Raw genomic sequence first — 22,869 nt, 5'->3', positions numbered from 1 at the left:
AAGTTGCAGAAAAGGGACTGAGTCCATATCTTTGTAGACAGGTCGAGGGATACTTGAATGACAGGAAATGTACAGTCGAAGCTCAGGAGGAGGCCATAGAGTTCCTAATGAATAGTGGTGTCTCGCAGGGGTCGGTCCTGGGCCCTTTGTTATGGATTATAGTCTTTGACGAGCTGTTAAACAGTGAATTCCCGGTAGGCGTAGAAGTTATTGCATATGCCGATGATCTCGCAGTCTTGGTAGAGGGAAAGACAGTTGTGGAGTTACGGAAAAGGGCAAACGCTACTGCAGACATAATACATCAATGATTATGCTCTACGGGTCTGGAACTGGATATAGAAAAATGTCGGTGCATACCTTCACTGGCAGAAGAATTTTGGATCGAATAGAAGTAAGAATTAATAACATGGTCATTGAAGAAGTTAACTCCCTGAAATATCTAGGAGTTATTTTACAAAAGAATTGCAAATACTCTGAGCACATTGATGGAGTATGCCAAAAGGTTGAGGGTATGATTAAAAGTTTGAACATACTGATGAAATCACAGAAAGCCCCTAGGGCTTTTAAAAGAAGACTGATAGCATCAACAGTAGCGTCCTCGCTGCTATATGCTGTACCGGCCTGGTGGAGTGCCTTCTCCATTAAGAGAAATAGAGAGAAGCTGGCGAGGACACATAGAAGGGTGCTTCTAGGTGTTGCAGTGGCCTATAGAACAGTATCTTACGATGCCTTATGCGTCCTAGCAGGAGTACCTCCAATAGAATTGATAGCCAAGCAACACGTTGATAAGGCGAATGGAAGGATGGAACAGGAGATTAGAGGTGCAGTCATTGAAGCCTGGCAGGAGAAGTGGGCGGAGGATGGAGTTGCCTGTTGGACCAAGACTCTTATACCAATGGTTAAACCCTGGCTCATGAGAAACCACGGCGAGGTGGAATATTATTTGACCCAGTTCCTCACAGGGCACGGATGTTTTAACAACTATTTGCACAAGGTTGGGAGAAGAGAAAATCCTGGGTGCATGTACTGTGGGGAACTGGATGACGCCTAGCACACCATCTTTGACTGTAACAGATGGGCCGAGCTAAGGTTTAATGCGGCGCTTACAGAATTGGAACCAACCAATATAGTAGAATTTGTGTTAGCTAGCGAAGAGAATTGGGGAAGAGTTGCTGACTTTGTAAAAAGGTTATCTCCAAAAAGAATGAAGATGGGGCTATTAGGTTTGGGTGGATAGCCCCAGCAGGGAGGGTCGGCATGCCGAGGTGTGTCGGACCCGATGAGCCGCTGGGGACTCAAAGGGTATGAGATAGGGTTAAGGAAAATAAGTGATTTAGGAAAAGACCCGGCACCACACCATGACACACGAGGTATGGTGTGATGTCTAAACTTGGGCAAAAATGAATGATTACTCTCTCAAAAGAGCTACACCGGTAGGCTGACCTGCCATGCCGGTATATAGCCGGTAGGTGGAGAGGCCTATTAGAGTTAAAAGACACTCCCCTGAGCGGCGCAATACCACCAAGTAAAAAAAAATTTTTTTTATTAATATTTGCTCATTGTTTTAATTATTTATGCTGTGTTTAAAAAATTTTAAGCTGGGTTTAATAGCGTTTGATATTGGACACTTGTTGCAAGAGTTGCGAACTGCATAGTAAAAATTGCTCATTCTTCAATGAGTGATTAGAGAATTTACTCTTACCACTAATTTTACCTAGTAACCATTTGTTTTACATCTGATTTTATACTAAGAATTGTACATCTGATACTCAATGAAAAAAAAATATATAAAAATTATACTGGAATTGTAAATATTGTTAAGTTTATATCTAAATATACCATAAATATTTTTTTAAATATTTCAAAATTAATAATATGTTCAGTACAAAACGGGTAAGTGATAATTGTGTCTCTCCATAAAGCAATAAATAAGTAAGGGAGTGATATTTTTTTTATAGCATTGATATAAAAATAATAAAATTATTTTTTTAAAGTCTTTCCCGCTTGCTTAGATAGATGTTAATGTCAATTTTGTTGTGAAATAACTAGCTTTTTTTGTAAGTTATAATAAAAGTATTTATTTGTTGTTCTTCCTATCTAATGTTCGACTGCTTATCAAAGCTGGAATTTGTAACTGTTTTTGTTAAGCCCCATAGATTCAAGGATCCTTTGACAATTTTACTCAAACACAACCTCAGAAGAACAAGCCTTTTCAAATTATGGATCAACAAATGCTTTCTTTTAAATTATTTTGTTACCTAATAACAGTAAGTAATTCATAATCTTATTGCATTTAATGCTAATTAAAATTGTTATTGTCGATGTTTTATGACATTTTATCAAGTGACAGTTTTGTATTATGTCACCTAAACCATTACGGTAATGGAACTTAATAATCATATGCATCTACCTGTTATTCTATATTTACAAATTCTTTTGCTACAATGAAGATTAAAATGAGTTATTGTTGGCACGGTAATACTAGTCAAAGTTTTACTTTACAAGTGTATACATCTCCAATAAATTTTATGCATTTAACTTTGTACATAAAAAACAACGATAATGTGAAATTCAATTTTAAAGAAATAATAAGTTATAAAATATGAAATGCTTTCTGTTTTAAGTTTTACTGCTCACTGAATAATAAATTTATTAATATGGATTTATGCTCAAAGTTTCAAAGAATATGTTATTAAAAAAATCATTCAGGTTGATCTTGCTGATTTTAAATCTTATGCGAACACCAGATTTTCTAATCATTGTTCTAATTATGCTTAGTCATTAGTTTATTTTTTCTTTCTTTTTTATACAAAATCTATGTTTGTGAATGTAGATCAATGTATTCACTTGAAAGAAAATAGATAACTTAATTTTGTTCAATCACTAAATGTGCTAATATATTAACTTATTTACCGTCAGAAATATTTTATACAAAATAATTTATATTTATTTTCTTTATTAAACTTAAATATGTAATTAATCTTCTTATACCAAACAGATTGCCCCAGTTTTGTTGCACTATTTATTCAATAAAAGATACTTATATTTTTTCTAAAATAAATTATTGGACTCTGTTCCAAAAGTTTGTTGTAAGAATTTTAGCAATGTTTCTAATTTTGTTGTAGAGATTCAATCAGTTAATATGTATTAACTGGTAATATACAGAATGTTTCTAGAATGGTGGGCTGGCTATTCTTTTTTAAATTCTACTTGTAAAACTTAACAAAAAATGGCAATTTCTCCTTCGTTCTTCCCCTGTCTACCATTTTGTAATTTTTCTATAAAAATTTGTATCTGAATTTGAGATAGAGGAGTCACATTAATATTTGGTAAGCATCTTGGTAATAAAGTTTTAAAATAGGCAAAAAATCAGGACTTAAATACCTTCAAAAATTACAAAATGGCAGCCATATTTATTTTTCTATCCGTTACATTTCCATAAATTAAGTTTTATCTAAGATGAATTTCTATATCTGAAAAGATTATATATATATATATATTTTTTTTTATTTATTTATTTCACTTTCTTATGGACACGATAACTGCTGTAATTTTGTGCCATTCACTTTGAAATCGATGCATAAAATATATAACGACCCAACATCTCGGTCGAGTTCGTTAATGGGAAAAATCGGACCATGGGAGTGGAAATGGGGGGTAGGTTTTTGAAAAAACAAAATATTGATATAACTTTCTTATTAAGTAAACTGTCAAATTCATTTATAGGTCATTCTATTCTTTGGATAAGGGCTTAAAACTTAAGTAAGTAAAGTTTTTTGATATCACCAACCATTGGCCCAGGAAGTGGAAAAAATGGGCTATTGAAAACAAACAAAAAATCATATCTCTTAATAGGCACAGTATCAAATCGATTTAAAGTGGTGGTTAGCCCTCTAAACAGTACCTAAAATTTTTGTATGAAACAATTTTTGATATGACCAACCCTTATGGCAAGGGATGACCAAAATGTTGCTGAAATTGTAAGAAGATGGGGCTTGTCGTATGCTGAACATGTGAAAATTTTTTTCACATGCAACCATTGTTGTATAGAGTAAATAAAAAATTTTTCTTATCTTTAAGGTGGAAATATTTTTTATCTTCTACTTAGTGAAATCTACTTCCATTTCCGGTGTGCGGAAAGGGATTTTTTATTTTTTTTAAACTATATATTTTTTAGTTTATTTTTATTTTAATGTTTAATTTAAATTTAATAATTGATGTGACATTTCTATATATGTAATATTTAATTTAAACATTTTTAAATATAATATAAAAAATAATTTTTAATTTTAATATGGAATTTGATGTGAATAATTTATAAAAGAAATGTAATGCAATTGATGATGCGAGAAATTCGCATAAGCGCTTTTGCATGTATAGTGGAATAAGGTGTCATCTTACTTTATTTATTATTCTGTACTTAGGTTGATGAAATAAATATAAATTGTATATTACAATAGAGGAATATGACTCTTAAAAGAATTGACCTTAGAAAAAAAATATATATATGTATATTCTACTAGTAAAGAGTAGTAACACTGCATGTTCAAAGCTAAAGTGGTACTATGAATTACAAAAACCAAAAAAAAATTCATGAAAAAAGTCTGATGAAATTTTACTATATGGACAAAAAGGAAGTATACCTCAAAATAGGCATACTGAGCTAAGTCTTAAATAAAAAAGTAGATGTCCATATCATCAATAAATCAAACAGGTCATGTTACTATTTCCAGAGAAACTTTATGTATAATCCATCATTTTTTTTTTTCTGTTAGAAAATATAAATGTAAAACCCTTCTGATAGAACTCACTTTAACTCTTACAGTGAAGTTTAATGTAAGTATGAAATACATGATTAGTTAGTTATTAAATTTTTTTTTCTTTTTTGTACGATATCTATGAGTAAGAATATATATCAGTGTATGTACTTGAAAAAAACATATTCTTAGACTTTTTTAATGTGTTCTATTTTTTATTAAATTTTATCTTTTCAGATAATGTTTTAAGATCTAAGGTTTTATGAGAAATTTTTACTCTCACTTTTTACTGCTGATTACAAATTCAATTTCTTACAACATTCAAAAATTTGAGAAACTTTCAGATATATGTGGAAAAATTGGATTAATTCTAAGAATTACTTATTTTTCGTTTTATGTAATTATTATTTACAGTCTATGATAAAAAGGATAAAATTTTCTTCAGACAATTTTTTATTTTAATTTTATATTGATTGATGAAATAATTCCTCACAGAAACTTACACAGACATTTGTACATAGGAATTGGAAATGGAATTTTGTGGCATATGAAAATTGCCTAACTGGGATTCAAACCCAGGATCACCGGATGAAGGTCGGTGAATCACTTTAAAATAGAGGTCGGAAGAGTGATTACCCACATACATGTTTTACACGATTAAAAATGTATACACGTATTTAAAATATTTACTACCTAATTGTAAATGAAACTTCAAGCCTTGGTCATATCATATAATGTTAAGCGTACTTGCTGCCTTTTACAAATATGATTGATTTTAACGTATAAACTTACAAATACCACTTAGTTATTAACTAACTAATCTTCTTCGCTTATAGTGAAGAACCCAACAGGAGAAACCACTTCACTCCTTACTTTCTTAGTAACCTTATTTGGCGTAGATCTTGAAATTCTTAAAGATTGCTATGTCATTTTAGGAGTGGTTTGCGACTCATATCAGGTCATCTACCTGATTGTGTTTATGAATTTTTTTTATATGTACAATAAAATAATACCTTTTTTCCTCATTTTTTCGTTATTAATTATTGTTGTTAATTCCCTCAGAAAAAATTATTCATAGTATATTTTCAGCAGATTATTACTGTTAAAACTTTTACTATGCAATTTTTTACACCTTAAGCTAAAACTTATTCTCAGCACACCTTTTGTAGAACAATTATTCTATTCACTAGTATTTTTTCATCAATATCCCATAACTTCATTCTCATAATACCATCCTGTTAACAGGATTCTTAAATATAAATGCTTTTGAAGGTCTTTTATAAAAAACCATCATTAAATCTCTTATCTCTTACTGTCAACATGGTGGTAGCAATACTATATTATCCTTTCTATTTTAGAATACCTAAGAAACTACAACTATCCTGTAAATAAATGTTTCTAATCATCTCCACTACTTACTACTTTGCTACAATGCTACTTTTTGCATCTCCTACAATGCATTGCAATTTTTATCTCCTACAATGCTACTTTTAGCACTGGAATGTAATTACATTCATGTATCCTCTATTAATTTAAAATATGACATAAGAGGTACCAGTGCACTTTCCTTATTTGCTGGTAGGCTTGTGATATCTTCTTTTCTTCTTTATTTTTGTTTCATGTTGCTAACGTAGAAAATAACTAATAGTTTACTTATAATAAAACTCTAAGGGATGACTTATTTTAATTAATTGTAAATCAGTTTAACTTTTTTTTAACCTGAGCGACTTTTTAATCCTGCAACTAAGCAACTTAATTATTTTTTTATTATGGATGAAATTTGTCATGGACAAATACACAAATTCTGTTGTCCAGTATTCAACATTTTCAAAAAAGAAGATGGTTTCAAAAAATTAACGAAGTTATAAATAAATATGCTTTTAGTGTAATTATAGAATTTAACAACAAAAGAACAACTGAAGATGCAGGGTCCAGTGAAAATTGATTCTTGAAATCTATTTGGTGTTTAACTTATTTATTTACTGAGTTTTGGTGGTTTGTATTTATTTAATATCAAATTGTATTAGCACAGTGGTCAATATGTTAATGAAACATTTTAATTTTCAAAAAAAAAAAAAGTATATATTTATATAACCACTTACTAGCAAAACAGTTTAACTTGTAAAATTAAATACTCTTAAGAAAAACTATTTTTTTTTTTTTTTTTTTTTTTTTTTATATACATACAGATAAGTGTTAGTAGAATAGAATACCAACAAACTAAGAAATAAACTGTCAGTAGGCGTTTCTCAAGAATAGCTGTTACTGAGATTGGCTCAACTTATTGCACTTTGATTGGATATATTCTCACACTGAACAATTCTAGGGATGGGCAAGGATTTTACCTTAAGTAAACCAGAGTCTGTTTCCTAGTGGCTGTTAAGCATCTGAAGTAAAACTGATATTTGTAGTGTGTATTTGAGTTATTGATGTTAAACTGTTGATAAAAATATAACACTTTCTTTCCGGGTAAAAATACTTTAATCTGTTTAGAATTGTGGTAAGATTAACACCCACTATGTAGAAAAGGCCTTTAAAGAAAGTAATGTGGTCTGCTCTTTGGGTCGTGGTCTTCTTGTCCTTCTGTCACGGACAAGTTCTCTCTTTTTATTGATTCACCCTTTCCCTTATCTTTAACTTTTTCCTTCCTAGTGGTGTCTTTTTTTTAGTTTTCTTGGCATTTCTGCTGCCACCACCCTATTTGTTCACTTCAAAGCATAAGACCGAATGTCTGTACCACAAACGGCTACTGAGCCTTGAAATAGTATAGCGACCATTGTCCTAAATAGCTCCTAGAGCTTACCTAACAGTGTGAGCAAACTAAGCGCGGTGCCATACACTACTGGCTTACGTGTCTCAACCGTTCACTTGTCATATATTTACTGAAATGGGTAGGCACAACTAGGTAGGTCAACTACCAAAAAAATATATGACAGCCATAAATTAAAATTTACTTTGTCTAGATAGCAATTCGCTGCCATGTCTAGGTTGCTGAATCCCAGCAAGTACCTGTCTACCATATTAAAGCGTTTGGAGCCCAAATTGGCTGGTGGTCAGCCATATATTTCTAGGTTAGCTTCCGACAGCAGTGCGGTAGAAGTCTTCCCTTAGGTAAACCACTGGTGTCAATTGAACATAGCAACCGCATCAAGAAACTCCCACACGGTCTGACCGTTTGACCACTCACCACTTGTGAGTGGCCAATTTTCCCCTTGACCTCTAAGTTCCAGGGTGGTCTTGTCTGACCTCTCAAGAGCAGGGCAGTCAAACATCAGGTGTTCATTTGACTGGACCTCCCCGCAGACATACAGCTCATCAGCTGCCAGGCAGAACCGAAACAGATATTGGTTTAAATTAACATTGTTGCTGAGCACCTGGGCACGCGTTGCCCTTATAAATGAACTAGAGGCATACCATCCCCACAGATACTGTATAAACTTGTATAGGGATCTTCTCTTAGTCGTGGTGTCCCATTCCAGCTGCTATGCTTCCATCGTGAGGCACTGCAGCCTCTTCCGCAGGTGGGAAATGGGCAACTGAATGAAATTTAGATTCGGTGCATTGTGATTCCATTTCAGTACTGGCCTGGCTCAAAACCGCATCCCAAATACCTCAGCCTCCTGGTAAAAATTGCCAAAACATATTTACAGTCAGCACTTTCCACCAAGAGCATTTAAGATGTAATCATTGGTGCTAACCCCATTCATGAAGTCTTGTAAAGTAAAGCTCCCAAATAAATAAATACAATTTAACGAAACTTTTCAAAAATGATATATCATACTCTGTCTAGTAACCAGTCATATCTATCAGACAAACAATCCACAGAATCAGTTATAAGAATTTAATTACAAAAATTTGTCAGTATGATTAAAAGTACAAATAGCAGTGAATTTAATCAGTTTTCGAATATAAAGACCATACTAATAAAGTATTAATAGAAATCAACTTGACTACTAATTTAATGATTAACTATGTATCTTCTAACATATTCAGACTTCGAAATCAATCAGCATATTTTTTCATTAGTTAAGATTCCACTTACTCCTGTTTTATACATTATCATATTTATTAAAATTCCCTATGAAGTACAGGAAAAGTAATCAGGTTTTTTATGAAATAATAAACTAAATAATAAAAATATGTTTTCAGAATATATTTTTAAGACTACAATTGATTTTTATAATTTTATGAAAGTGTTGGTAATAATTGGGAAAAGAAATTTAAAAAATCTGATACTTATCAGATAACAAGCATCACTTTTAATTACGCAATCTGTAAAAAAAAATATATATATATAAATAAATATTTTTATTTTGTTACAGTTGAACCATGGCTGGAAATATGGTTTTAACAAGGAAATTATTAAAAGTTATTGGCATAAAAGATTCTAAAAATGTAATGTTACGAACAAAACTATTCACACTAATGTCAATATATATCTTAACTCAATCAATCTTAACAGTGATATACAAATGGAATCAATTCGATTTAAGATTTATATCATTAGAAGATTCAAATGACAGTTTATATAGTACGGCGATATTGATAGAATTTGTTCTTCTACCATCGCATATATTTACTTTACTTAAAACAGCTGAAAAAAAATATTTGTGTGAAAATAGTAATTTTTTAACAAAAAAATGTCGCTTATTAATCAAAGAATCAAATGAAATTGAAAAAAATATGGTTAAAAGATTAAAATATATATTTATATGTTTTTTTCTTAATTTATCATTACCTTCATTGTTTTTGTCAATAAAAAACAATATAATTACAAATAATGATTGTGGAAAAAATAAGATGTATCCTTTTGAAGGAATATATCCTTTTGATTCAAACAACATAAAATATTATATACCACTATATGCATTTCAATGCTTTTATTGTTTACTAGCAAGCATTGATGCTTTTTGTATTATATCGACATCAACAATATCAATGTATCATTTGAAAAGAGAAATTCAGTTGTTTTGTATATTAATAAATGAAATAGATGATATTATATATAATTATTTAATTACAAATAAAGAATTAGAACTACAAACTAATTTAAATAATCAAAGTTTTAATGAAAATAATAATTTTATAACAGAATCTGAGATGAATTTTAAGAATATATTTAAATATCGGTTGAAAAAATATCTTAAACAAGTTGCAGATCATCAAAAATACATTTACAGGTAAGTTTTCCAGACATCACTAATAGCAGTATCAAATTGTTGCATTTGGATGGTGGTCATTTACAATTAACATTATGTTTAAAAACTGTAAACATTTGAAAATTATGTGTTTACAGGTAAGAATTTCAAAAATATTTCTTTTAGAAAGATAATAATTTTAATAAGTCAATAATGAATTTAGTACAATATTTGTTAATGACTTTTAGTTGATTAAATGTAGTTTAAGTGCAACAGTTAGAGGTGACCAGACATGTATCATAGGTCATTTCCAAAATTGCTTGGGAATCTTTAAGAATGACAAACATTGCTTGACAGGTTTACTAGAGAAAGTGTGAAATGAAATGGGTTTACATTGCTTAATAAGCTATGCATAACAATATTATGCTAAGCTGCCCACTGAAAGGCACCAAATAGTGAACATATAAACAACATTTTATTTCATTAAAATGTATTTAATGAATTCATTTTTACCGATTTAGAAGAGATACGGTATTACTTTTGGTTGAAAAGTGGGAGTGGAGAGTGAAAATGAATTTTCTTTATATTCTGAGATATGAGGAGTAGGAAAATACAATTCACTTAAATTGAGGTTTCCTTACACATATAATATATAATATATAGACCTATGTATAAAAATTTGTGGCTCAAAACCCAGAACTACTAGATCAATTTCAATGAAATTTTGATATGTGTAATAGTATCTGAAATTGTGCATGTGAAAATTTGATGACGATTGGTTGAGTCTTTTCTTTTAGTTACGCTCTATTTAAAGTTGAAAAAAAATTTGAGGTTGATTATGCAGTGGTGTATTTTTCATACATGATTATGCAGTGAGTCACAGTGATGAATGAGTTGAAACTTGATGCTTGTGTGGAGGGTTTACTCGTTAATCGGATGTAGTAGTGCATTGCACTCTGAAAATCAGTATATTTCTGACTGTGAAATAGTGAGAATGTCAGAAACGAAATGTTGGTCTTCTTGCACAGAACTGTAGAAGTGTGTTTTTTTTTAATTATTACTTTATTATGTTTACTTTACTTTATTATATTTAAATATGTTATATTATAAAAGGAATATTAATAAAAATTGTAATTATGTAAGCAATAATTACATAACTAAATATTTCATTCTAGTTAGTGAATAATTAAATATTATACATATATCACATCAGAAAGAGGTAGGTATGCTAATCAACAAGAAAAAGAAGAACCTTGCATTTGCCAGGATTGATCAAAGGAAAATAACAAATATTTTTCAAATGCAGATGACTATTTGTCATCATAGCCAATATCACAAAATGATTTATGCAATAAAAAAACATAATAATGAAAATTGTTCATTCCATATTTTGAGTAATATTTGAAAATAAAAAGTATGTAAAGATATTAAATAAAAATGATAACACAGAATAAATAACAGTTTATAAGAAGTTAATAAAAATTATTTAAATACATAGTTGTATATTTTAAATCGGATATAGAAAATTAAATGATTTTTTTTTTTATTAGTTTTTTTATTTAGATTAAAAAAATTGTTGACAGAATAAAATTATATCTGTAAATAAAAATCTTTAAATTTTATTTGAAATAAATTACTGGGGAGATGTTTTGAAAAAGTTGATTACACAGGTCAACAAAAAAAAAAAAAAAATTTGGAACTGAGATAAAAGTAGGTGAATTAGAATGTATTTTTATGCTGAATCTCATAATGAAATCAGTTTTTCTTTATCACCCTCAGGTTTTTGGTTATGACACTTTAATATTGAGAAAATTCTTAAATAATAAAATACAAAAATAATAATAATAATAATTACAAATAAAATTCCTACCTTTATTTTGCAGACATTTACTTTTATCTTACTTTTTTTTCTTGTTTTCTTTTTGGGGTCAGTGAAGTCTTTTCTTTTTATCATCCAGTAGTAGTCGCTCATCATAGATTCAAACCATCTCCTTGATAATGTTGTTCCATCTGCAATATATCTTGGTGGAACCTTTTATTTGTTTGTCGCTGGTGTTACCCAAGTTTAAAAGTTTGGACTTTTTTTGGGAAAAATTCAAATGAGAATGTAAAAAATGAATTTTCAATGACATTCTGCAGCCAAAATTTTCATAGTTCACTAAGAGTTCATTTATAAGCTGATCATGGATTTTAGATTTTTTGTTTCGAAGAAAACCAGTAACGACATATGACCTCCATGCTGCTAGTTCTTTAGGATTCAGTTTTCTCACAAATATATTTTCACGAATTAATTTATTTGTTTGTAGCCTGATAAATAGTCCTCCCTCTTTTAATTTGGCTTCGCTTAATTGTGAAAAAACTCAGCTAAATACAAAATGCTTTTACAAAATTCTTCATCAGGTTTAGTTTTATGTGTAGAGGTGGTAAAATAATATGATCTGCTTTAACAAGGTGAATATTCACAACATTTACCTTTTCTGGGGTAAACTAATTTTTTTTTGGCCAGTATTTAACTGCATAATGTTTATCTGTAGCCTGACTATCCCATAAACACAAGAAACACATATATTTTGTAAAGCCACTCTGGAGACTGAGAAGAAGCACTATCACTTTCAGGTCAGCAATAATTTGCCATGAATGTTCATCATACTTAACAGCTTTTAAAATGTTTGACATACTTTCATATGTTTCTTTCATTCCTACAGATGTGCTAGCGGTAGCACACATAGAAGAAACTTATTCGAGTTATGCAACAACACTGCCTTTAAGCTTTTTGATGAGTCGACAAATAAACACCAATCATGAATAACATATTCAGTGTTCGTTTCAGACATTAGCCCCCTAACATCATGGCAGCAACAAATTAAACCATCTCTTCTAAAGTAATTCAGTAAATTTTGTTTTCGATCTATATAAACTGAAATTTTAGTGTCCTTGTTTAATAAATTCCATTCTTTAAGACATGAACCTAGGAGTTCTGCATGTTGCTTCGACAAATACAAGTCACAAATTAGGTCGCTCAGTTCTGCTTGTGTGATGAGATGAGGTTCAATATTTGATTTTTTTAGGAATGTAATTAATATCTTAAATTATTAAGTTGAGGATTCATCGATTGAGCCTTCTAGGGAATAAGAAATATCTTTCTAAGAAGTTGGAATAATCGGAATTGCTAAATCAACTGAAGGTTTCATAGCTGAATGAACATTTGGGTATGCAATACTGCTTTTATTGTTTGAATTGAAACCAGTAACATTTGTTAACCAGAAATAGCAGTCATCATAATGTTTAGTAGGCTCTCGCCAAATCATAGCTACGCCAAAAGGCAAATGCTGTGTTTCTCCTTTAACTACCAGGTTAATTTAACGTAGCACTTGATGCATGCTTCATGTGGACCCCAGGATTTATCTCAGTCTCCCAAGAGATAGTCAAAATATTGTTTTGTAAGCAGTTTTCTGCAGATTCGATATTGGTTTTTATTGACTTTTTGTGGTGAATTCTCTGCAAACATAACAAAAAATATTTGGAGAATTTTTACAAGTCCAATTTTTATTCATTGTAAAATTCAAAATGTTTTAATGAATGAAATTAAACTGAAATATTACAAAAATACTTACTTAATTACAAAAATTATTAAGTTTCACTTTATAAATATTTAATTACTTAAAATAGTTCATAAAATTGTTTCACCACGTAGTGCTATAAAACACAGTGTGAAACACACTTGTACAACTTAAATCTTGATGTTCAATAAAATAATACCCAAAATTGTTCTGTCATAAAAATCTTTCACTAAATCTATGGCATCACTTATGAAACAATGTTTATAATTTGCATTTTATAAAATCACTACCACAACTAAACTAACATACTAACTAGACATACTACTAACTAGACCACAACTAACTAGACATACTAACTTATTTGTGTTGTTTGTTCCACGAATGATGGAACAAATAATTTAAGGGGTTGTATCTTAAGAACATTACGTGATGGGTTGTTTCAGTATACATATTCAGATTCAGCACATAGAATACTATATAGAAAGAACACCTACTCCTTTTTCAGTCCCAAATTTTATATTGATCAGTGTTATTTAAAATGTCCAAAAATGCATCACAAGGCCCTTTCTCATTTTCTACAAATATAAATCTTAGATATTTCATAAACTTTGCTTTAGCACTCGCTAGTAATTGTCACCTATTTTTCAATCTCAAACGTAACATCAAAGAAACTTATTTAAATGATGAAGTGAAGAAAGCAGTACAGTTAGTTATAAATCATAAGTCACCTGAAATCTTCATTGACAATATGCACCAATGAATTAATGATAATTTGCTTTATGAATGACATAATTGTAATTAAAAATGCAAGGATATGCAGGACCCCAATAATTTTAATCTAGACAAAAACAGGAAGACAATCGGTGACATTAATTTCATAGAAAGGCAGTTAAGATTAAAACTAAAAATGACTCATCATTATTATCAGCTAAAAGAAGTGTAGACAGTTCTGTAACAATATCATGTTTACAAATATAATGAAAAGGTTGATATTAAATGTTACATTAGTTATTTTAGTTTCTACAAACCTGTCTGAAATTAGTTGAATATAAATTAAAAAAAAAAAAAATTGATAAATAAAATAAAATGGAAAATAAAATAATGCTAATTTTTCATATTTTAGAATATAATTTTCTACATTAAACAAAATTTTTGATGGAGAAATTTCATCTGTAATTGAACACCTTTTTCATTCTTAAAGTAGCTTAAACACATGTTCAATTTTTCAGCCCACTCAATATTTGAATAGCCATTAATGAAGGTAAAAATTACTTTGCAAGATTTTTCACTCTTGGGTACAAAATAATGTTTCTGTATCATTGAAACAGTGAAGGAAAATAAATAAACAATTACTTTGTTTTCAGGATGCATAAAAGTTTAAATAAAAGTGTGAGCATAAGTTCATTAATTTTAAATGAAACTGTTTGTCTACTGGGCTGTATGTGCTTATTTTGGATTGCTGAGGTAATTAGAATATTAAAAGAATTACATTTTTTAATTTAAAAAAAAAACTGATTGGTAATTTTAATGAATGTCACATCAAATTTTTACTAGTTAATTTCTAAATCTTTTTAGTGTTATTTAAATTTGTTTACGTCATATGTTATTGAGGTAAGAAAGAAGAAAGTGCTCCTTTTTTGCCATCTTGGTAAAACGCTATTTGTTCATTTATATATGAAAATGCTATACTTGTAAATTAGGTGAAATTTTTACTAAAAGGTATATTCAAATTATCTATATAAGCTATACATTTTTTTATTAATATATATATATATATATATATATGTTTTTTTTTTGAAAAACATTCAATTGTTAGAAAAAAAATGTTACGTTAGGGAAATTGAAAAAACGTACTATATTTTTTTTTTTTTAAATCATCCATTTATTTTTAAAGCTTTGAACATTAATTAAGTCATTAAATATCTTGATAAGAAAGTAGCTGAGGTAATTTTTAAGATGACCAGCTCTAAAAGATAAGCTAATTTTAATGAAAGAAACAGTTTGGTTGAATGAATCTAAGACTTTGCCTTAAGAGTCTATTAACATTCTGCCTTAATAGAGTTATTTTTTTTTCTTCAGTCATTTGACTGGTCTGATGCAGCTCTCCAAGATTTCCCTATCCAGTGCTAGTCGTTTCATTTTGATATACCCTCTATATCCTTCATCCTAACAATTTGTTTCACATATTCCAAACGTAGCCTGCCTACACAATTTTTTCCTTCTACCTGTCCCTCCAATATTAAAGCGACTATTCCAGGATGCCTTAATATGTGGCCTATAAGTCTGTCTCTTCGTTTAGCTATATTTTTCCAAATGCTTCTTTCTTCATCTATTTGCCGCAACACCTCTTCATTTGTCACTTTATCCACCCACCTGATTTTTAACATTCTCCTATAGCACCACATTACAAAAGCCTCTATCTTTTCTTCTCAGGTAATCCGATCATCCAAGTTTCACTTCCGTATAAAGCGACGCTCCAAAAATATACTTTCAAAAATCTTTTCCTGACGTTTAAATTAATTTTTGATGTAAACAAATTATAGTTCTGACTGAAGACTCGTTTCGCCTGTGCTATTCGGCATTTTATATCGCTCCTGCTTCGTCCATCTTTAGTAATTCTACTTCCCAAATAACGAAATTCTTCTACCTCCATAATCTTTTCTCCTCTTATTTTCACATTCAGTGGTCCATCTTTGTTATTTCTACTACATTTCATTACTTTTGTTTTGTTCTTGTTTATTTTCATGCGGTAGTTCTTGCGTAGGACTTCATCCATCCCATTCATTGTTTCTTCTAAATTCTTTTTACTCTCAGCTAGAATTACTATATCATCAGCTAATCGTAGCATCTTTATCTTTTCACCTTGTACTGTTACTCCGTATCTTAATTGTTCTTTAACATCATTAACTGCTAGTTCCATGTAAAGATTAAAAAGTAATGGGGATAGGGAACATCCTTGTCGGACACCCTTTCTTATTACAGCTTCTTTCTTATGTTCTTCAATTATTACTGTTGCTGTTTGGTTCCTGTAAATGCTAGCAATTGTTCTTCTATCTCTGTATTTGAACCCTAATTTTTTTTTAATGCTGAACATTTCATTCCAGTCTACGTTATCGAATGCCTTTTCTAGGTCTATAAATGCCAAGTATGTCGTTTGTTTTTCTTTTAATCTTCCTTCTACTATTAATCTGAGGCCTAAAATTGCTTCCCTTGTCCCTATACCTTTCCTGAAACCAAAATGGTCTTCTAACACTTCTTCCACTCTCCTCTCTATTCTTCTGTATAGAATTCTAGTTAAGATTTTTGATGCACGACTAATTAAAGTAATTTTTCTTCACATTTATCTGCCCTTGCTTTGCTTTCTTTGGTATCATGACTATAAAACTTTTTTTGAAGTCTGACGGACCTTCCCCTTTTTCATAAATATTACACACCAGTTTGTACAATCTATCAATCGCTTCGTCACCTGCACTGCGCAGTAATTCTACAAGTATTCTGTCTATTCCAGGAGCCTTTCTGCCATTTAAATCTTTTAATGCTCTGTTAAATTCAGATCTCAGTATTGTTTCTCCCTTTTCATCCTCCTCTTCTTCCTCTATAACACCATTTTCTAATTCATTTCTTTCGTATAACTCTTCGATATATTCCACCCACCTATCGACTTTACCTTTCGTATTATAAATTGGTGTACCGTCTTTGTTTAACACATTGTTAGATTTTAATTTATGTATCCCAAAATTTTCCTTAACTTTCCTGTATTCTCTGTCTACTTTATCAATGTTCATTTCTCTTTCCACTTCTGAACACTTTTCTTTAATCCACTCTTCTTTCACTAGTTTGCACTTCCTGTTTATAGTATTTCTTAATTGTTGATAGTTCCTTTTACTTTCTTCATCACTAGCATTCTTATATTTTCTACGTTCATCCATCAGTTGCAATATATCGTCCGAAGCCCAAGGTTTTCTACCAGTTCTCTTTGTTCTGCCTAAGTTCGCTTCTGCTGATTTAAGAATTTCCTTTTTAACATTCTCCCATTCTTCTTCTACATTTTCTACCTTATCTTTTTTACTCAGACCTCTTGCGATATCCTCCTCAAAAATCTTCTTTACCTCGTCTTTCTCAAGCTTCTCTAAGTACCACCGATTCATCTGACACCTTTTCTTCAGGTTTTTAAACCCCCGGCCGTAAGTTTAGCCATGCAAACACAGAATTTACATTAGCCCAAATGTGCAATAATATATCCTACTCATTCTATCGATATGCCTTTTTGGGTGGCGATGCATTGTTGTGTAATGCGACAGTCGTTTTGAAATGATTCATTCACCACCTTCTGGTGCTTCTCATCTATCATAGAACCTGATCAACCCCAACAAGGTTCATCTTAAATATTTGCTTTACCAATTTCTGGTATACAAAATTTTACTGCCCATTTATTCACAGTATTTTGATCAACAGTTTCATTGCCATAAATGGATTTTAGACGTCTATAAATGTCACTAGCATTCACTTTTTCTCCTATTAAAAATTCACTCGCTACTGGTTGTTGTAGGCAAGTTGATATAGAAGGCATACTAACAGAAATTGTCAATAACAATTGTGACTGATGGAAATGAGAGAGCATGGATCAATGAGTTTTTTGAATGAGAGTAGTAAAAGAATTAAACTATAAAAATTGGGCTTTGTGTGACTTTTTTTCTCCTGTTATGTTTCATTGTGCATTGTATTTCAGCCAAATCTTAGAAAATATCTTGTGAATTTAAAAAATTTACAGCTTTCAAAAGTGTTAGAAAAATTATGAAAAAAAGATTATAAAATTTGTTGAAATGCATAATATATTGAAAAAACTGCAACGTGGCTTTAGGAAAAAAATTACCTATTGACAGAGCCATTTCCTAATTTTTAAATAGCAAAGATAACAAAAAAAAATTACTTTTAAATGTTTTGTTATTTCAGAATAGGATTCAATTTAGTTCTGCATTTCTTATTGATGAAAAAGCTTATTTACTAGTATTAGAAAAGCAGCTCACAATTTTTTTAAAGATATACCTTAGTAAAAAGTCAGGATGAGTTTGCAAGATACAAAACTGGTTTATCAAATTGCATTCCTTAAATATGAATGAATCATATTGTCTGAATTTAGTAAGTTAAAACTTTTAACTTATCCATGAATCTGCAAACTTTGCAAAAAAAAGCAATAATCACTTATTATTTAAAAAATAACCAAATCCACTTGTATCAAACCAAACAACAGAGCTATTTTCATGTACTAATCACATTTATTTGGCATATGAGAAATAGTCTTATTATGCTTTTCTTGCTATTTTTAATAAATAGCAAGACCTTTTACTAACCTGTGTGTGTACTGATCTGTGTAAAAGATATCTCCCAACAAATTTATTTAAAATTTAAAATAAAAAAATTTATTTAAATTTTTTTTAATATACTTTCAGACAAACAGCATCATACAAATAGTCGAGTATGCTTTGTTTTTATCATCTGCAGTAATTGTTCTATATTTCTACCTGTCCTGTGGACAGAAAATAGTTGATGAGGTAAGTAATTATATAATTAAGTAAATATTTTGAATGAGTGGTCTTATTCAAAATCAATAATGTCTACCAAAAATGTTTTTAATAAACAAACAAGGAAATTTCAATCATAGTGGATATTTTGCTTCGTGAATTAATTCACCACAGAAGCTAAGAAAGGTTGCACATGAGAATGGAAATTAAATTTTGTGGCACAGGAAAGATGCCAAATATGAACGCGATTCAAACCTGGGATCCCCAGAAAAAAAGGTTGAGATAACCTCAGTAGGGTAATCAAATCTCATTTGCTTAATGAGATTTATTTTTAATATTTAAACTAATGTTTAATAAAAGTTATTTGAAATAAGTTGATTTTCATGTCTTGATAGTTTAAAATTATAAAAAAAAAAGTTTGCTACTTTGTTTTTCAAAGTTTTCTTTAAAATTATTATTTATTTGTTATTTTTTGGATGATTAATTGGTAGTATCAATTAGGTAACATGTAACTTGTATGATAAATTAACAATATTCTTGTTTAACATAAAAGCATATCTACGTAAAAAATATTTTGGTAAATTGAAAAAAAAGCTATTTTCTCCTTTCTGCCCAGCTCACGTCTAGCACTAAACTATAATCTTCATCAAATTTGAATATAAGTACGTTAATAATGTACTCTTTTAATTTGTATTTCATTGTAAAAATAATGAAATAAATGGATTATGCACCAGATAGATACATCCTTATTGTTAATAAGCATATGGATTGAATGAATGAATTTTTCAGATAATTTTCTGCACGACATTATACAAATTAACAGTAATGTAGAATATTTTGAAAAACAAATAAAAGTACACAGTAGATCTGAAAAATTCACTAACTAAATTTCTGTAGTTGATACAAGTTGTGCCGTCTCTCGGATAACCAAGGAACTATGTACAATGTCAGACAAGTGTGTGCGCAAAATTTCATCACATTTAGTCACTGCAGTCTCGAATTATATTCGGCCGCGTACATTGTGTTCATGTGACCTTATGCGAGCTAGCGACATGGAACAGAAAAACGCGATAAAATTTTATGTTCGACTTCAAAAGGTTTTCGTTGACACATTCTATGATACAGCAAGCATTCGGTGATTACGCCACATCTCGTACTACAACATGCACTTGGTGGAAGCGGTTTAAAGATGGTAGAGAGTCGCTGGATGACGATGAACGAAGCAAGAGGCCGTCAGCAGCTGTTCATGACGAAAACGTTGCGAAAGTGCGCGCGCTCCTCCTCGAACAACCTAATTTTTCCTTCGGGCCATAGCAGAAGCGCTAAACATCGGTAAAGACGTGATACGTACAATTCTAACAGAAAAAATGAACCGCCGAAAGGTTGCTCCCGTTTCGTTCCACATTTCTTGACCGAAGAACAAAAACATGCGTCTTTCTTGCGCTTAAGACTTCGTTGAAACTACCGATAGCGACCCGAATTTTTTGAAAACAATTCTAACTGGGGGTGAAAGCTGCTGCTTCATGTATGATATGGAAACGAAACGTCAATTCGCTGCTTGATTGAGTCCTGAAACACAAAGGCCGGCGAATGTCAGGCAGCAAGTATCAGGAATAAAAACGATGTTGATTGCATTCTTCGACTCAAAGGGCCTGATTCAGCATGACTTTGCCCCACCTAATCAAACCATGAATTCAAAATTCTATTTGGAAGTATGCGTCTCATTCGTCGAATCCGGCACGACTACCGGGATCCGGGCAGATGGACTCTCTTGCACGACAATACCCCGGCACACATAGCAACAGTTATTACGTCGCAAATCAAATCACCGTCTTATCCCAGCCGTCCTATACACCCGACTTGGTTCCAACAGACTATTTTCTGTTCCCGAAAGGCCGTTTTTACGACGACATTCCGTCCATCCAAAGGGCTCGCACCGAGCAGTTGGAGGCGATCCCACAAAGTGATTTCTCCAAAGCGCTTGACGGCTCTACGGCGCTGCAACGAGTGCATAACTAGAGAAGGGTTCTATGTAGAGGGCTGATGTGAGTAAATTCGTTTATCTTTAAATCTGTATTTTTATTTAATTTAGTTCAGGAACTTTTCAGACATTCTCTGTACGCATTCTTAAAAAAGGTGCTAACAAAATTTGCTATAAGCCATTATAATATTAAATCACAATTATCTCCCATAATGCATCCTTGATTAACAAAAATAGGAATAAAAAAACAACACAATACAATTACCTGTGAATGAAAATGTGTTACTAAAGTAATCATACAGAATGTGGGATATTTTTTAATAGTAAAATGTAATAACTTTTTAATGCTGATAATTTAAAAAATTTTTTTAAACAATGGTTTTTAAAAAACCTAATTTCATTCATCAGATTTATTATATATTAATATGCCAAAATGTTTTTCATAAGGGAGTAATCATTTTTTGCAGGCTTTCAATTCCTCAATCCTTTTAGAAATTTATCCTATATTTGTAAGTTCCTATAGTTTTATTGAAAGTGTTTTCCTTTCTTCTTAAAAGTAACATATTAGAAGAAGAATTAAAAGGGAAAGTACAGCTGCAGCAAGCACTGAGCAGAAGCAACTGTTTTGGTGCAGAGACTTATTGAGTATTATTTACCCAATATAGCCTTTACAGGATCCCAAGAATAAAAATGGAGAGCTCAGACTAAAGTATGGTGAAATTCAACCATTACTGTATCTAAGGAAAGCAGAGGAAGAAACGAGTTAGTAAAACAGAGACATTGGGGTGTAATGTATCAGAAACAACCTTAGGATAATAAACACCTTGTCATTGAAAGGAAATATCTAAGAGGAATAATTTTACATACTACTTATTCATGCTGTGTATGTTAAGAAATAGATCTTTATATTTGTGTGAAAGATCAATAATCCATACAGTTTCATTGTTTTTTAGAAAAGAAGAATTTTATCAATTGTGTAGGAATATAGGGTACTTATGTTAGATGTTACGGGTGTACTGGGATGTGTTCTGTTGCTGCTTTTTGGGAGAAATAAAAAATTGCACTTTTACAAAACCTCTGTTTTAACTTAGAGGCTATAAAAAATTAAGTATAACCTAAATTATAAACATCAGACCACATTAAAATGATCCTTGCTTTTATATATCCATAGGCAAATGATTTTGAAATAAGTCGCTTGAAATCTAAATTATTGTAAAAATTAATATTTGACATGAAAAAAATAAGTTTTGCTTATCCTTATTTGTGTAAACATAAATAATGAATATGCATTTTTCATACTATTATTGTCATGTATTATTGTATATTATTACTATTATTGTATATTCTTGAGTCTGCTAAATACAAAATCAAATGTTCTGGTGCTGAAAAATTTACTAGTGCACCCCTGTCTGGAACCAATGTGTATTGCCAATTGTACAAAATAAAGAGAGAAATTAATTATTTTAAATGTTTTATAATATTTAACTTTTTGTAAAATTTCAGGGTGAAAATATGAGAATAGCCTTATATGAATGTAACTGGGTTGATAAACCAAAATGGTTTAAAACTTCAATTTTAATGATGATGATCCGCTCAACTAAAATGTTAGGATTAAAACCATTCGGTTTAAATGGTTTTATGTTGAATATGAATACATTTTCAATGGTAAATTATTCTTTACAGTAATATTATTAATAATCAGTTGTGAGTTTGTGAGCATTCACACACACACATGCACACTGTGCATGCTTACATACTCATCAATAAAGTTGTCTGGACTATAGATTTTTCAGAATTATTTTTCAATGTGTTGAATAACACAATGAAAGAAATGCCAAGTATGAATAGTTATAAATTTATGATAAACGTACAGTCACTCTTACTGCACTAAGAGCTAAAAGAATTTCGTAA

General features: G+C 30.6%; 1 protein-coding gene and 1 long non-coding RNA gene across 2 annotated transcripts in view; both read left to right on the top strand.

Annotated features, from left to right (window-relative positions):
• LOC142333066 (uncharacterized) overlaps positions 1-9,346 on the top strand; it is an 87,205-nt gene extending 77,859 nt beyond the window's left edge. Inside the window, exon 5 of the long non-coding RNA XR_012758508.1 lies at positions 9,080-9,346. This is a non-coding gene — a long non-coding RNA (uncharacterized LOC142333066). The remainder of the gene's footprint in view (positions 1-9,079) is intronic.
• Positions 9,347-9,695: 349 nt separating this feature from the next.
• LOC142333380 (uncharacterized) lies at positions 9,696-22,644 on the top strand. Its single transcript, XM_075380402.1, has 4 exons — positions 9,696-9,937; positions 14,820-14,919; positions 18,906-19,007; positions 22,462-22,644. The coding sequence occupies exons 1-4, from the start codon at positions 9,696-9,698 to the stop codon at positions 22,642-22,644; spliced, it is 627 nt and encodes a 208-aa protein (XP_075236517.1).
• Positions 22,645-22,869: the final 225 nt, after the last annotated feature.

The sequence above is a fragment of the Lycorma delicatula genome, chromosome 12, assembly GCF_047948215.1.
Source record: "Lycorma delicatula isolate Av1 chromosome 12, ASM4794821v1, whole genome shotgun sequence".
Lineage (NCBI taxonomy): Eukaryota > Metazoa > Arthropoda > Insecta > Hemiptera > Fulgoridae > Lycorma > Lycorma delicatula.
Note: the sequence above shows the minus strand (reverse complement) of the source record. Positions and strands in the feature narration are given on the sequence as shown.

Bases quoted from the DNA above. Each gene is read 5' to 3' on its own strand.
- LOC142333380 (XM_075380402.1), top strand. From the start codon at position 9,696: ATGTATCATTTGAAAAGAGAAATTCAGTTGTTTTGTATATTAATAAAT. The intron at 9,938-14,819 runs GTAAGTTTTCCA...CTTTGTTTTCAG, and splicing joins CATCAAAAATACATTTACAG to GATGCATAAAAGTTTAAATA. The intron at 19,008-22,461 runs GTAAGTAATTAT...GTAAAATTTCAG, and splicing joins GACAGAAAATAGTTGATGAG to GGTGAAAATATGAGAATAGC.